This window comes from Gopherus evgoodei, chromosome 2 (assembly GCF_007399415.2).
Source record: "Gopherus evgoodei ecotype Sinaloan lineage chromosome 2, rGopEvg1_v1.p, whole genome shotgun sequence".
NCBI classification, from domain to species: Eukaryota; Metazoa; Chordata; order Testudines; family Testudinidae; genus Gopherus; species Gopherus evgoodei.
In genome coordinates this window covers 83,325,226-83,342,248 of record NC_044323.1, presented here as the reverse complement: position 1 = coordinate 83,342,248, position 17,023 = coordinate 83,325,226, and the positions used below count along the sequence as shown (strand labels likewise).

Below are 17,023 nucleotides of genomic sequence, written 5' to 3'. Positions count from 1 at the left end.
GCACAATGAACAAGCTGACAGAGAGGGAGAAGCCCCGCTGGAAGGCTCAAGAGAGTCACACTATATCAAGCCTGCTGGTCACAAAGGCACGTATTTCTCCCGTAAAGCTCTATCTCTGAACAAACTGTGCCACTAAAGAGAAACAAATCAGCAACTACAAACTATGTCTGAAAGGGTTTGATCAGAAGTGTTGGCAACATCCTCACCGTGACTCACTGTTCACAAAAAAATCGTAATGTATTAATGACCTAGCAACCTCTTTATCAGCAGCATCTGGTTTTGTGTACACACTCCACCACAATGAACTCTAATGATAACCATGCTATTTTAAGAGCAAAGGATTTCTCCACACACATATTAGTTTTACACTACCAGCTGCAGGTGCAATAATATCCCGTGGGTTTTAAGCCTGCTTGCTTAAAGATGGTGTTTTTCCTGATGTTCACTCACTCACTGGAGGATTTACATAGACATCTAGAGTCTAGCAATGAAGACATTGGGCAGTTTAGATCTCTATACATTTCACATACCTTTTCCAAAGCCACACACAGATTTGTCTACCCACTATTGTTATTACTTCCATTATTTTTATGATCATAGCTCCTAGGAGCCCCAATCAGGGAACCCTTCAGCTAGGGGCTGTACAAACACAGAAGATAAAAACAGTACCTGCCTCAAAGAATTTATAATCTAAGTGTAAGACAAAAGGCAACAGCTGGATACAGACAGATGACAGAATACAAGGGGAAAAAAATGAGAAAATTATGGTCAACATGATAAGCAATGGTCTCAGCACAGGAGCAACCTAGCCATTGTCAATTTTTTTGTAGGCATCACAGTAAAGGAGAGTTTTGATGAGGCATTTGAAGAAGGATAATGAGCTAGCTTTCTGAATGTTTACAGGGAGTTCCTCCCAAGTGTGATGGGCAACATGGGAGAAAGGACAAAGGTGATATGTTTGAAAATTTAACAAGTGGGTGATGGGGGTTGGCATGATGGGTTGATCAGGGACAGGAGTTGACATCTTGATAGTGAATGACAGGTAATAGATAAGGTGGGAAAATGCCAACAAGGACACTGAAAGAGAACTAGCTTCTGTTTGATGTGATAGAAAAGGGGGAGCCTGTGGGCAGATGAAAAGATGGGTTACATGGTCAAGGCAACAGGCTCAGAAAAAAATATCTTTGCTGCAGCATTCTGAATGCATAAGAGTAAGGCAAGACTGCATTTCTCAAGGCCAGAGAGAAAGATGTTGTAATAATCAAGACATGAGATATGAGCCTGGATGAGCGTTTTATGTGCATGCCTGGATAGAAAAAGCTGCATCTTAGAAACGTTATACAATAAGAATCAGCAAGATTTACACATATCCTGGAGATGAGGTCCTAGAGAGAGGTCCATGTCAAAGATGGCACTCAAGCCTGTACCCTGGATGTCAACAAGGATGGTAGTGTTGTCCACAGTGACCAACAAAGGAAGAAGCAGGGAGGCTTAACAGGAGTGGGAAAAGGCGAGAGAGAGATTAGGAGCTCTGTTTCAGCCATTCTAGACTTTAGCTGACTGCTAGATACCCAGAAGGAGATATCAGTGACAGGCTGAAATTTTAGTCTGGATAGAGGGAGAAAGGTCTGGAGCAGAGAGGTAGATCTGAGAGTCATCTGCATATAGAAAGTAGTTGAATTCATTTACATGAATGCAATTGCCCAGAGATGAAGTGTACAGAGAGAAGAGAAGGGGACCAAGAATAAAGCCCAGTGGAACTCCACAGAAAGTTGGAAGGGGGATGAGGAACACTTTAAAATGGTTAAAAAGTGAATTTTGAGAGGTGTCTCCATCTCAATGAACCTTAGTTCTATCTTTCACAATGAAAAGGAACAGTATAAAGGTTTGGAAAGGTTTGTAAATCCTTTTTCACATGTATCTACAATTATGTTTTTAGAAAAAAGTTATGAAATAAACTGGTAACTAAGTAAAGTGTGGGTACATGAAGATATCCCTGCCAACCCTCAACTCTGGATCACCCCTGACATCCTCTTCTTTTGCTCCTGCTCTCTTACTGTGGAATGTCTCTGATGAAAATGCCATAGTTAGGTTAACTTCCTCCACTACAAATTCATTACCTCCTCTTTCAGTTCTTCCATCTTCCTAATTAAACAACTCTGCATTCTCAAACTTAGTGAATAACATGCTCACAACCCAGTGTTGTGGTTTTTTGTTTGTTTGTTTGTTTGTTTGAAACACTTACTCCTCAAAACCTCCTCTCTCCTGCCTCTATGCCTCTATTTGTGCAGGATCTCACTGATTTCTTCCAACAGAAAATCGAGAAAATACAATGTGACCTCCTCCCTCCCCTTGGCTTGCTTTTCCTTCCCCTCCTGCAACACTGTCATCCTTCTCATCATTACAGAAATTTTCCTCTGCTCTCCTCCTCCAGCCCCCGTTTCTTCTAGTGACCCCAGCCCATCTCCTGCTCTCCCTCACACCCAGTCTCATCCCCTCCCTTACTCTTCTCCTTAAGCTCTTCTCTTTGTCTGGCTCTTCCCCCTTACAATACAAGCAAGCTTTAGTCGCTCCCATCTTAAAAGTAACCCACCTTCGACACCACTTACTCCAGCTACCATCTCATCTCCCTTCCATTTCTAGACTCATTGAACATGCTATTTACAACAGCTGTCTGGAATTCCGCTCTTCCAATTTCATCCTAGATCCTCTCCACTCTGGTTTCCACCCCCTACACTCACCAAAGTTTCAAGTGACCTCTTCCCAGCCCAACCTCAGAACCTGTACTCCATCCTCATGCTCCTTGACCCGTCAGTTATCTTCAACCCAGTCAACCATACTCCCGTTCTTGAAATCTTGTCCCCCTTTGTCTTTCATGACTCTCTCGTCTCCTGGGTCTCCTCCAACCTCTGTAAATGCTCGAACCCTTTGGAGGATTCTCCTCATACCCTCTCAAAGTTTCTGGGTGGGTTCCACAGGGGTTCTGTTCTTGGTCCTCTTTTCTTCTCTCTGTATACCTCATCTGTGGGTAATCTCATCTGTGTAAACAAATTCAGCTATTATCTCTATGCAGATGAATCACAGATTTCTTTCCTACTCAATTGCCCATTCTCCCCCTTTCATCCACATACCATACCTGTAATTTTAAAAGATAAATCTGTGCAACATATCTGTGTATTTGATTAATGCCAACTTACATGACGATTCCTGTTTCTACATATTATATAAGCATCTAGTCATTATTCAAAATGAAAACATTTCTAAAAATTCAGCTCAATATGTCTTTTGTTTAAAATATTTTCAGTTAATTGAGGTACTGGACTGAAACATGGATGATTTCAGCTTGGGATATGATAAAGAGAAAGTAAGAATTTATTGTATAATCCTACTCTGTTATGAAAAATATACTCAGCAAAAGCCATTATGTAAGAGATTATTTTAAAATCCCAACCATTTACAAATCTTTCAGGACTCTGTGACAAGTCTGAGAGCTTGTTTGTTTGGGGCTTTTATTGCAGCATGTGTTCAAAGGCAATATATTTCACAAGCAGAGATGATCAGTATTATGACCATTGAGTTTAACTATAGGTGAGGTAATAGAAGTGCAAGAACTGAATTTGCTGAACTCAAATCAACCAAATGATGAGCAATTTCTTTTTCGTATCATCAATGTAGTACAGGGGTCAGTAACCTTTAGAAGTGGTGTGCCGAGTCTTCATTTATTCACTCTAATTTAAGGTTCCGCGTGCCAGTAATACATTTTAACATTTTTAGAAGGTCTCTTTCTACAAGTCTATAATACATAACTAAACTATTGCTGTATGTAAAGTAAATTAGGTTTTTAAAATGTTTAAGAAGCTTCCTTTAAAATTAAATTAAAATGCAGAGCCCTTTGGACCAGTGGCCAAGACCCGGGCAGTGTGAGTGCCACTGAATATCAGCTTGCATGCCGCCTTTGGCACTCATGCCATAGGTTGCCTACCCCTGATGTAGTGTTTTCGGGCATTGTCTGCAGAAAGCAAAATAAGAAGTCTTAGCAATATAGTACAAGGAAAACATTCACAAATATTAAAAAAAATCTAGGACTTCACATCTTTGACGGAGAAAAAAAGGGTGGTATATTCACTTGTACTAGACAATGGTTATGTAAACCTCTTCTTGAGAGGTCTGATTTTTAGTTGCATTGTACTGTAGATTACATTACTTTGTCTCGTCTTATGGATGAGATAAAAGTGATGTCTTTAAAAAGTCTTGTGCTATATTTTTGTAAAATTTCAGTTTCCTATTGTACAGTGTTTTTAAAGGTACTGTGTCCAAACACATCCAAAAATATTTTTCATCCATCTCCCTCTACATTTTTTAAATGGAAAAAACTGACTTAATTTCAGACCCAAATTCATATATCAACATGGAACCCTGAAGAACCTGCTCCTCTCTATCAATACAGGAGCAGCTAAAGCCTGCAAGACCCATTATGTCCTAAGAGGTCACCGCTAACTTAAGGAACTGAGATAGGACTGACAGTACCTTGCAGCATACAATCAGATCATGGTGGACAATCACTCTACTTGTTGGAAGCAAGCATGCTTTGTGTCAGGGACAGACTACACCCCTCAGTACTCAAAAGGCAGGCAGAGTCCCCTCCATGCTTACAGAAACACTGTCTCTTAAGACCAGCACACACCTGAGAAGCCCGGATCATCCACACAGAGGGCCTGTACTGACTCACTGGTTCTGATCCCTAAAGCCTCCTCTCTGGCTTTCCCCAGCATCCCAACTCCATTGGAACTGGACACTTTCAACAGCCACCATATCATGTTTTTGTCTGCACACACTGACCTACTGTTTTTACAAGCAATTCTCAAAATTGCTAAATTAAAGGATTTAAAGAAAAATTGTCCCCCCTCCTATTTACGTTTTACTTTCAGTTTCCCATTTTGTCTGTGTGGATTTAGACATAGCCAGAGGGGAAAGAAAAGCTTGTTACAAAAACTGAAAAACATGATTTGTACAGCAACAGAAACCAGCCAAGTATTCCAGGGACATATGTACTACTTGGAACTACAATTCATTTTGTTTAAATGATTGGATTTGAAATGACTGTGTCCCTTTAAATGTTTTCTTCCACTCACTCCAAAATCTTAAATATAACTGCTTCCCTATAGATTTGTACACGTTTATTGTTAGTTGAACTCATTTTCTGAAGATGTACAAGAAATATCAATAATTCATCTCACTTTTAGATTTTTAATTATCAAAACATCTTAAAATTCTTAGAGCAGCAGATTCAAGAAAGTGGAACCATATGATGGCAAGAGTGAACATTTCTATTTCCTATCCCCATAAAACAAGTTAGCAACTTTGTTGTAAAAACACTGCTAACATTTGGAGCCTTCTAAACACAGGTATATTTTCTTTCATTTAAGGAGAAATGAAAAGTCCACCGTGGTCTGTCAAAGACACAATCTTCCAGAACTGGACTAGAGCATCTTCCAGAAATGCAGAGGATGGAGACCTCTCATGATTACAAAGCTTTTTGACTTGCTTCTAATTTGAATTTGTCTGGCTTTTGGTCAGCTCCTCACTAGAAATATCTTGTTAGTATACTAATATCAATAAGGAATGCGATTATGCTACTGAATACTGAAAGGATTAGTTACGGCTCTTTCCTACCTTAGAATTTTATATCCTGCTTTAAAAAAAATTATAAATTATAATTATCCCAGGCATTTGAAAACAAACAAAGGGGCAGGGAATTGTAACTGTAAGGGTGGGAATTGTCCTAAGCAGAAGGCTTACTTTAAAATGGTGATGGTTTACTTTAAAATGCTGTACCTAGGACATATTTTTAAGTAGTGCCATGGGAACCTAGAGCATATAGATAGGTACCCTTCATTTATTTTAATTTATAGAAAAGTATAAAGAGCTGCAAAATTGGGCCACCAGTTTCTCTTATTTTCCATATTAAAGTTCAAATCCTGGAAGGAGCACAAATGGATGGAGCCTGTGCTCACATGGTACGATACTAAAGTCTGGGTCTTTCCCCCATGGTGCTCTTTGCAGGACCAGGGCCTAAGCGATGGTTACCCCACTGAGCCTGTGCCCTAAACACTCGGTCGAAGAGGGACCCTAACGGTTCCAGTTGACACCGCCGACCAGGCCGTTAAAGTCTGGTCGAAGGCATAGCAGGGGTGTGGGGCTAAGGCGTTCTCCCTGCCTGCCCCAGTTTAGCATGGAGCTCCCAGGAAGCAGCTGCCAGGTCCCTGAAGCCAGGGCTGGCTTTAGGACATGGGGGGCCCGATTCAAAAGAGCTCCTGCCGAAATGCCGCCAAAGGTAGCAGCAGCAATTTGATGGCAACTCAATTGGTTGCCGCCGGTTCTGGTGGCATTTCAGCGGAGGATGCAGAGCCCCTCTTCCGGAAGCCGCAGGGCCCGATTCATGGGACTCGGGGGAATCGCCCTAAAGCCGGCCCTACCTGCAACCCCTAGGCGCATGGGCGGCCAGGGAGGCACAGGTGAGCCTAGGGGCTGCAGAGACCTGGCAGCCATTTCCAGGGAGCCGCAATAAGCATCACCAGGACCCTGCACTCCAATCCTTTCCCACACCCCAACCCACTGTCCCAGCCCGGAGTCCTCTCTTACACCCAAACTCCCTCTCGGCGCCCCCCCCCCCCAACATCACAACTCCCTCCCCCAGCCCCCTGCTGCATCCCAAACCCCTCATCCCTGGCCCCATCCTAGAGTCTATATCCCCAGCCGGAGTCTGCACCCCTCCCGCACTCCGAACATCTAGGCCCCAGCCCAGAACCCTCTCCTGCAGCCCAAATCCCTCATCTCCAGCCCCATTCCAGAATATTCATCCCAACCCCCTGCCCCAGCCTGGAGGAACCCCTCATTTCTGGCCCCACCCAGAACCTGCATCCCCGGCCAAAGCCCTCATCCCGCACTCCAATCTCCTGCCCCAGCCTGGAGAAAGTGAGTGAGGATGGAGGAAGAGCGAACGAGGGCGGGAGGGGGGATGGAGCAAGCGGGGACAGGGCCTTGGAGAAGGGACAGGGCAAGGGTGTTTGGTTTTGTGCGAATAGAAAGTTGGCAACCCTACCCTAAATGTCACACAGTGCATAAAAATTAAGCGTACCGCTTGCTTATTAAGTAGCCCTCACAGCTCTGATACTCATTCATGCCACATGCTTGCACACACTGCCATTTTGACCTCACTGACATTAACCACAAAAAGAATTATAGAATACATTTACCACTTTTGTTCCCCAAAATCAAACAAGGTCTCTCTCTATTTACTGCAGTAATCAACGCATACTCTTTTTAATGGTTATGACCGTGCTAATTCTTAAGCTTTCTAAACTGGGCCAACTCATCAGTCTGCTACATCAATCAGATTAATCAGATGCTGCAGCATTTACTAGGGTTATAACTAGAGGACACCATTACATCAGAGTCAAACCAAATGAAAAATCGTCCAGCTAAATAATCCCTCTCAAAAAGGTATATAGATATGTCTCACACACTAAATACAGAGAAATATTCATTTAAAAATGGAAGTTCTCCAAGTTTAGAAGCAGGTGAGTCTAGGGCCACTTTATACAACACAACAGACAAACAAATTAAGCACGTATGTGTGCTATTGTAATGCCAATCACAACACTTCAGGTGAACAAAAAGCTCATATTTTGACTTATAAACACATTGTTCATGTCCTCTATCAGTCTCTCTGATGCTATCACAAAAAGCACCATGAAGCGTTTTGGTGTCCACCACACATCCTCTCCCCACCACTGCCTTTTGTCCTTAGTCTCATGCCCTGGTGATCTAGGACTTGCCTTGCTCACAAAAATTCCAATACAGAATGATAGTCTGGACACTACATTTTGTTTTAAGAGCTCCACCTGGGTGCTATGGATGGATGGGGGAGTTTGAATTTCCCAGTAAACAGTCAATGCAGTTTCGGGCTTTTCTCCTCCGCCTTCTCCATACACCCTCTATCATGAGACTGATGAGCGCACTCAGCATTGTGATAAAAAAAATCACCACATCGGCAAATGGCAGAAAGCTCACAAGGAGCTCCAGGGAACTTGCTTGCCAGAGTCTGCAATTTGGCAGTTCTAGTGGCTAGTCTGCTGCAGCTCTAAGAAACAGAGATTTTATACATAAAATGTTCTCTATATCTGTATCTATGAAAATTCACACACAGAGTATGTTATAGAAACATATGTACATATTAGAGGGTCTGCCGTGCCTCTATAATGCACAAACAAGCATTCTTATACACATACATACACACACAATATAATTCAGTGCAACATTCATTATAGCAAGGTTATTGCAATTTTAGCTTGGTTCTTAATATTTAGACACAGTTAGCACTTCTCTGTTATTTGCTTCTGCTGAGGAAGAGATTGTACAGTAATTATGTACATCTGCCACTCCCACTGAAAAAGAGAAAGCCTTACAGCAGTCTCCTGGAGCATGCTTCCAACAGATGCTGAGATGTTACAGGCCAGACAGCTCTGCTGCACCAAAGCGCTGCCTTTTTTTTCCAGTTTCTTTTCAAAAGGGTACAAGACCCATGCATTGGTCATACAAACTACAAATACTGCATCAACAGATTACAAACCAGAATTACCATCCGTGCAGTCTTCATAATACCAGTCTAGTTCATAGTAATCCGCTTCAATAAATTTCTGCATAGTCAGTATCCTTCAGCAATATAGAAGATATTTCACTGTGTTGCTGAGGTCAAGTGAAATGCAACCATGCCTCCCAGCCTTTGCAAAAAACTGAAGTGCAAAGATGCTGACAGAATGATGAAAATGAGCTGCACATTGTCAATGAGAGGCTAGAGCCAAAATAAGAGGGGTGGGGGAGAAAGTAAAAGAGGAGGAAAAAGGGTGTAGGAGAGAGATTTCTAAAGCAGATGCCCTAGCAGCTGCTCTAATAAAGAAGCTCTGCACAGGAGCCTTGGATGGGAGTTAACAAAACCATCCTATCAAAAGGCTCGTATACTGACATGAGGGACACACACCACCACTTGGCTGTTTCTAACTCATTCCTTTCCACCCTGGTCCTCACATACCTTTCAGTCTAACATGTTGCCATGGAGACTGGCTGGCTCTGAAAGAGATGCCGAGACGGAGGAATTGTATTCTGCTGTTTCTGGCTTCACAAAGCTAATGGGTGTCTCACAAAAAAGAAAGAAAAATTCCCACACAGAAAACAAAACAAACCTCTTTATTATAATACAAACATATCTTTTTTCTGTTTTGCAATATCATAATCTTGCAACCCTTTGTGCCTTAATAATGTAAATCAAGTGCATTACCACCTCCCATCGTGTGTTAGAAGCTCTCCCCAACCCAGGTGGAAAATGAAGCTACACTATTATTTTGCGCTGTTATTGTAGTTAAGCACTAATTTTACAAAAAGAAAATTAAAGGCAAAAGAAAGGAACTAGAAAACCGGACAGTAACACATTGCCCCATTGGATAAGCTCATCTACTTTTGACCTCTGCCTTCTCAGCAAACCAGCGACCTATTTTTCAAACATCTATGCTCTGTGCCAGAAAACAAGGGATTATGGCAAGCTACAACCATTCTGTATAGCTAAACATGCTTAACTAGTTACACACGACTGCTCGATATTTTTAATTTCCAAAATATCTGGTGTGGAGAAGGATTCACTTTCAGGTCCTTCAATAGGCTGGATTTAAACTACTAAAATTATAAAATACTTCATTGTGGAATAGAACTTTAATAAATTAGTATTTATAACAATATTCAGGAAATCAATTAAATCTGCAGGGGGGGGGTAAAAGTTATTACAATGCTCAAACATCCATTCTGTTCTTATATTCCATACATATTCCTCTTTCCTCATCTTTTATGGACTCCAGTGGGTTCTTTACAAAAGATTTCTGAGATTTGGAATAGTATATTCTATTTACAATACATCTTTTGTACATGACTGTACAGTCCTTAGCACAATGGGGCCCTGGTCTGTAACTGGACCACTAGACTATTACAATAGAAATTAATATTAATATCATTACCTTAATAATAAAACATACATTTGCCTATATCTAGTTATTAACTCGCATGACCACAGTATTTAAGCCTCACAAATATTAAGGACTTTATTACTGTAGCACTTCTGTGAGCGAGGGATGTAATATCCATTTCACAGATGTGGAACTGAGGCACAGAGAGACTTAGTGCCTTACCCAAGGTTGCACAGGAAAGCAGTGGAAATGCTAGGACCCGAGTCCAGGGCTCCCCAGACCAAGGCAATGGCGACACCAGAGAGCTCTCTAGTGTAGCTGCTCTAAGTCAACAGGAAGGAGCTCTCCCCATTGGCTTAATTACTCCAGCCCCCGTGAGCAGCGGCAGCTATGTCAGCAGGAGAAGCTCTCCAGCTGACATAAGCACTAATGTGGACAGTGCCAAATCGGCATAAGTTAAATCGTTCATGGGGGTGGCTAATTCACACCCTTGAGTTACATAACACGTAAGTTGACATAAGCTGTAGTGTAGCAATAGCCCTAGGCTAGTGACAGACACCACACCATCCCAGATTCCCTTAGAGAGACGAGTTGTATTATGTTGTCTACTCATTTTACGCTGTAATTTTGAAAAATTCTAGTAAATCTCTCCCCCTTCTCTGCTTATAATAGAAATCGCAGGTGACACACAACACTCTTATGACTCTCCAGTTGGGCAAACTTTGGATGTTGCGGTTTTGATAGGAATAATTCAGAGTTTTTTTTCTTATTAAAGAACTATCAGAGTAGTACTGCGGTGTCCTGGTTTGTGTTTTCATCTGCCTAGTCAGTCAATCATGCTGTAAATAGCACAATCAATATAAAAAAAAATTAAAGCAGGGAAACTACAAGGACCAGTTCTTATGAATCCCTTGTTATCTCTTACAGTTTGGTCCCTGGTTCCATGAAGATTATGGTTTGCCATAGCCTGACATGCCTTCCAGAGTTAAAAGTTCAATAAAACCTCAGATTTTTGATCTTTAAAGAGTAAAGTTGTAGCCAGAGGCCTTTAAACCATAAACATGCTTTAATTCTACTGATCAGTGTGTTGCAGGGTATGGTCAATATTTACCTGAGAATGGTAACGTAATGTATGCACATAAACTGCAGGTAAGTAAATGTCAAAGGAATATAAGATGCCATTAAAAAGAATCTTTCATATGGAGCTGTAATACAATCATTTATGGAAAAGAAGAGTTCACAGTTTGAACTTTGAAACTAACATTTTTTCACTCATATATGTGTTTTCTGACTCCGTATGTGAGTGTTATATGCAAGAACCTTGACTGCAACTGGATTACTATAGAATCCATTCCATCTCACTTAATCACACAGTTTTGACAGTTCCTTACACACACACAGTGGGTCAACTGCACATACAATTAAAAACACTTTTAAGGCTGTACTGTTAAAATAACATTAGGGAATGCAAAAATGAAGGGTCCTACAGAAACATTAATTCAACTACTTTACATATATGCCATTTGTTTTATTCTTAATTTCCTTGCTATAGGAACTTTTGCATTTCCTGACATTTTAAACATAATGGGCACCATAACGTATCATAAGGTTTTCTTTTCTTTTCCTCCAGCATTTAATTTTCTTTTAAAAAGTAGTTTTGCTTAATACTAGGATTTAAATGGTCACAATTAAGCTTCGAAGTTAATTCTCAGTGAGATGGGTAAACACTGGGTAGGAAGGGAGTTCAAAAATGCTGCTTTTTTATTATTATTCTGCAGACAGTATTCTGCAAGATTGGGTTAGAAGTCGACAGTCAGAAACATTTTTTTACTTTGGAAAGGATCTAGTTTTCTCACAAAAAAAAAAAAAAAAGGAACACTCACATACTGCTTTACATAGCCAAAACATGTTACAAAACTGAGCACCACAACATGCTTATCAAATAGGGTAGGTCAATATTATCATCTCCACTCCATAACTGAAAAAATTAGGGGCTAGTGGCACAATCGTCCCATCATAGTGAGAAAACAATGGCAGAGAGAAGAAATTCTATAGAAAGAAATATCCAGCTGGGCAACACCTCTTTAGCTAAGTGAAAATGGTAGTCTCACAGAAGTGGGATGGACAATTTAGGTCTGGAACTTTCATGAAACATGCCTAATCTTAGCCTGATCCACAGAGCACTTGGGGTATCCTTGGAGAATCCCTTTCTCTCTCTCCAGCCCAAGCTCCTCCTCTGGGGCTGCTTATCACAAAACCCCATGTTATGTTGCATATTCTGATCACATTTTACTGATGTGCTACTGTATTACTTATCCAATTTAAAAGTAATCAAATATTTGAACATAAGGAAATTCAGACAATTGTAATGCAAGATTTCATCACCCAGCAAATATTTTGAAATAAGTTATAAGCAAATTATAAACTCTGGATTGTATAAATGTACACTGCCCCACTCACGCTTTGGAGAAGCTTCCCATAAATATCTGCAAAACTAACTCCTTAAAACTCTTCTTTCCTCCAAGGACTACAAAACACTTGAAGCCAACAAAAAACATGATAACGGTTAGCCTGCTTGTGCTACATGCTGACCAATATTATCTCATTGTTTCCTTGTACTCCCCAATCGGTCTGTGTTTATCCATCTGTTGTCACTTGTCCTATTCTTGAGGCTACACTCCCTTTTGGGCAAGGACTGTTTTCATTCTGTGTTTGTACACGGCCTATATGGTCCATGACTGGGGCTCTTAGGCACTACAGTAATACAAATTAAAAATAGGGTTTAAAACTTCTTAATGTTTTCAGGGGATTCTCAAATTCATTTATATAATGTTTTAGAACGACAGGGATTTTTAAAAAGATAACATGTACACCTCTACCCCGATATAACATGACCCAATATAACACGGTAAAGCAGTGCTCTGGGGGTGGGGGGGACTGTGCACTCCAGTTGATCAAAGCAAGTTCGATACAACATGGTTTCACCTATAACGCAGTAAGATTTTTTGGCTCCCCAGGACAGTGTTATATCGGGGTAGAGGTGTAGGAAGGCATATTCCCCAAAAGGAGAATGTGAGGCAACATTTCATTTGTAGATCAAGAGTAATCACAAAACAAAATCAATCACAAATTACAAGGTAGAAACATCATTTTCTGTTTCCAGTTCTTAATAAACATAGGACTCCCAATATCTGTAAGGCTAATATGTAAAGAGAAACAAATATTTATGACGTTTATATAAAATTTATAATAGCCAATTGTAAATAGCAATGGTAAATGATAGCCTGCTCCCATATCACAAAATGTAAAACAAAATCACCCTCTGGCTTCACAGAATCAAAGAAATGAGGAATGGACAAGGTTACTTTATTAAGGCACCTTCTTTACCTCCTTGCCAGTGCCGGATTACTGCCTACCCTGTATTTTTAGTGCTTTGTCAGTGTTGTTTTGAACAACAACAGGCTAGTTTAATAAGATATTATATTAGGAAAGGTTTCTTTTTTAAATTTTCTTGATCCAGTTTGTATCTTATGAGAATCAATTATTATTTTAATTACATGGCATGCTTCTGGGATGTCATATTTTGAAAGTTTAAGATAGAAAAAAGTTAGTGTTATACTTCAGGGTACTGTCTGTCCCACATTTTGTGTATGTATCAAATACCACCAGATACAAGCTATCACTAATGGCGAACTTGTTGCTAACATTCTAGTCTACTACCTCTCTACTTCTGCAGTGAAGGTGCAAAGAAAAAAAGTACATATGGGCTTGTGTACATTAAACTTGCAAGAGAGGGCATTCTACAGATATGGGGAGCCCAAACTTTTCAACACACATACTGTTAGGACCTGGCTCAGGTTGTTTTAAGTAGATTCTGTTGCTATAGACCATATTCTAAATTTTTACCAATTAATCTGGTTTCAAAATGAGAACATTTAGCTCCAATGAGAAAGCAGATAAGTAAACAGAGTTAAACTATTTAGTGTCTAAGATGTACCTTCCCTATGGAACATTAAATTCCATAAAATATCCCTAAAGTATACTTATATACACACACACACACATACATATACACACACACACACATATTCCTCTCCTGAAAAAAAAAATGTAAAACCAGCAACATGTTTTGGCCTTCAGGATCTCAACATAATAGTCCATGTAATTTACACATCAAATACATTATACATACTTATTAGCAAATAATATAAAGCTCATTACAGCAAAGGGTATAAAAAAATCATGAGGCTAAGGCTTTGAGACAACACTGAACACTTAAATACAAAATATATATTCTCCCTAGCAAATTATGCTACTGTCCCCCCAGGGGGGTGAAGTAGATGAAGCATTAGGAATAATTACAAACTTGATTTTTTGTAAGCAACTGCCTCCAGAAATCCTGGAATTGTAATATATAGTCTGTAGTTCTGTTTTTCAGCGGGAATGAACACATTTGTGAAATTAGGAAGAGATTTACAGCATGCTTGACTGGGCAGATGAAAATACAAACCAGGACACTGCAGTACTACTCTGATACTTCTCTAATAAAAAAAAAACACAACTGCATTATTCCTATCAAAACTAGCACATCTAAAGTTTGCCCAGCTGAGGGTCATAAGAGCAACAAGCCAAAGGCCCATGGGCTGTACACAATTTGAACTAAATTCTGCAGATTGCAACTGCCTTGGTCATTAACCTGACATCGCAGTTCATGGAGATTACGATTCCAAGCACGTGGTGCTCCATTTTGATCTCAACATATAGTCAGACCAAGACACCTTGCATTTGAGGAACTGTAGTCTCCTTGAGCTGCACCTTGATACTGAAGATGAAGGTGGTAATTTGCTGAATTGTAGATCTAGAAGTCAGACACTTTGGCCAGCCAGTTGAATCTTTTGCCCAACAGAGCAGAAATCCCTTTATGACTTGAAGGTTATTTCCCTGCTAGACTGAGTTATGTTGATAGGTAAAGATTGTTAAGATAAGTTCCTGTCTGCATCCTAAAAACTTGCCCATACCGGTATTGCCCTGGCCTTTTCTTTTGTCATTCAGTGTTAAACGCATTCTAAACTACATGCATTTCCTTACCTTTTGGGGGCTAAGCCAGACTTTTAGGCACCTGCTCCCCTACTTGGTGTAAACTTTGCTTGTACCAATCAGAAACTGACCATACAGTTTTTGGGCCCTGTCCCCTATGACAATTCTATGACGTCATAGTGGGTACTTCAGGCTGGTCTGCCATGTGCAGGCAGAAGAGGAGAAAGAAAAACGAATCCTGTGTACCTTGTGCACACCCGTAACCGAACCTGATCACCTCGAAGCCTCTCTCAGCTCACGTGTTTTAAGCAGAGTTTCTACGTTTGCCGGTTGTTATGAGTTGGTTTGTATTCGTAAGTATTGGTTATTACTAAATGCTGCATCTGTGTTTATAAATATTGGTTACTGCATCTTTGTTTATAAATATTGTTTGATAGTAAATACTTTAGCCATTGTATGTTTTAAGTTCCATTAACCCTATTAGCTAATCATACGCTGCTCCCCTACCCCTTGTAACTATCCCCAATAAAACTTTAAATTAATTAATTTTAGTTGTGTGCGTGCCTGCAGTTTACATCGTGACCCACACTCTCCTTGCATCCCTTACCTATACAGTCTATTGCCACGTGCAGCCTGGTAAATAACAGGTCTGCATTTTTCTTTCGCCCCTAAAAGTACATGGCAATTTACAAAGATTTGACTGTGTTTTGGTTAGAAGCAGAATGATCTACTTTGGCTGTCCTTGAAGGAAAGTGGCAGTCTTTATTCTTCACAGGCTAACTAATGAGTGAAAACAAGTCTTGCCTACTTATGTTTCTGAATTTAAAAGAAGATCTGTCATTCCAAAATGTCAAACAAATTTTCAAATGCATTTCTATCAAATACAGAGACTTCATTTTGACAGTAATTTAATTAAAGATTCAAATTAATTCTTCACATTCCCTATTTCAGGATATAGCGAGTTTATATTCAAAAAGCGCAAGCTAACAAACTGAAGCAATTTGGATGTGTAAATTTTCATCTTCATGCCATTGGTCTTTCCTTTCAAGAAATTATAAATACAAGTGGCTTGGTGGCTGTGCTGTAGGTGAAACACACACTCACCAAGGGAGTTACATACTTGTCATGGCCACCATGTTGGTCAACACACTTTGGACTGAACTGGGGACTTCCAAAGCTCCATGAGCGGCTACAACTTCAGCTAACAAGCCACGGTTCTATAGCTGGGCACTTTAATTACCAATCCACAGAGAACAGGAGTCTGAGAGGGGAACCTGTAACACATGCTCACCAGTGGGTTACACTAGAATGAACCTCATCATATGGACATATCCTTAGAACTCCTGTGCTGCAGGCAAGTTATAAATCAAACATTTTTACCCCCAACTCCTCAGAAAATAGACTGGAATATGCATGCAAAATTAATGTCTACTTAAAGATAAAAGGTTGTTTGTACATTGTACTAAGTACTATGTACTGTTTACGTTCTTTGCTATACTTCCTGTTACGGGCCTTCTAAACTCCAACCTGAATGAGTGAGAAGTATAAAGAAGAGCCACACAGGAAAGCAAAAAGATCATTCCTAATATTCTGCATGAAGTTCTTCTCCAGCTCTGGGATAGAGATTTAACATGGGTAGCCAAATTCTCAGCTAATGCACAGCTCCTTTCACTACAACAGCGCTAAGCCAATATACACTAGCTGAGGAGTTCACCCACAATATCTAGTACTCCTTTTAGCAAGTGGATCTTTTGGGACAGGTTTCCTTCCAACAGAATGGAGAATATCTAGCAGCACAGTGCTGATGCTTCTGAGAATTGTAGGACATGACTGGGCAGTAGTCAGAGTGCTATAAAACTACAAGATTTTATATATCTCTGATCATATCAAATAAGTCATCGGTAATGAAGAAGTAAGGCTGCAGAAGTACCCAAAAGTCTAATAAAAGTGGTGCTGAAAAACAATTAATCCTC

At 40.2% G+C, this 17,023-nt stretch overlaps 1 protein-coding gene across 5 annotated transcripts in view; it reads right to left on the bottom strand.

Moving 5' to 3' along the window:
- The window catches only part of TRAK1 (trafficking kinesin protein 1), a 122,816-nt gene that overhangs the window by 68,503 nt on the left and 37,290 nt on the right, over positions 1-17,023 (bottom strand). For 2 of the 5 annotated variants that reach the window (XM_030551190.1, XM_030551192.1), the window contains exon 1: positions 8,642-8,954. The exons of the other annotated variants lie outside the window; for them this stretch is intronic. In XM_030551190.1, the coding sequence (XP_030407050.1) occupies positions 8,642-8,705 (64 nt within the window). In that variant the 5' untranslated portion in view covers positions 8,706-8,954. Of the gene's footprint in view, positions 1-8,641; positions 8,955-17,023 lie in introns of those variants that run through there. 5 annotated transcript variants of the gene reach the window in all.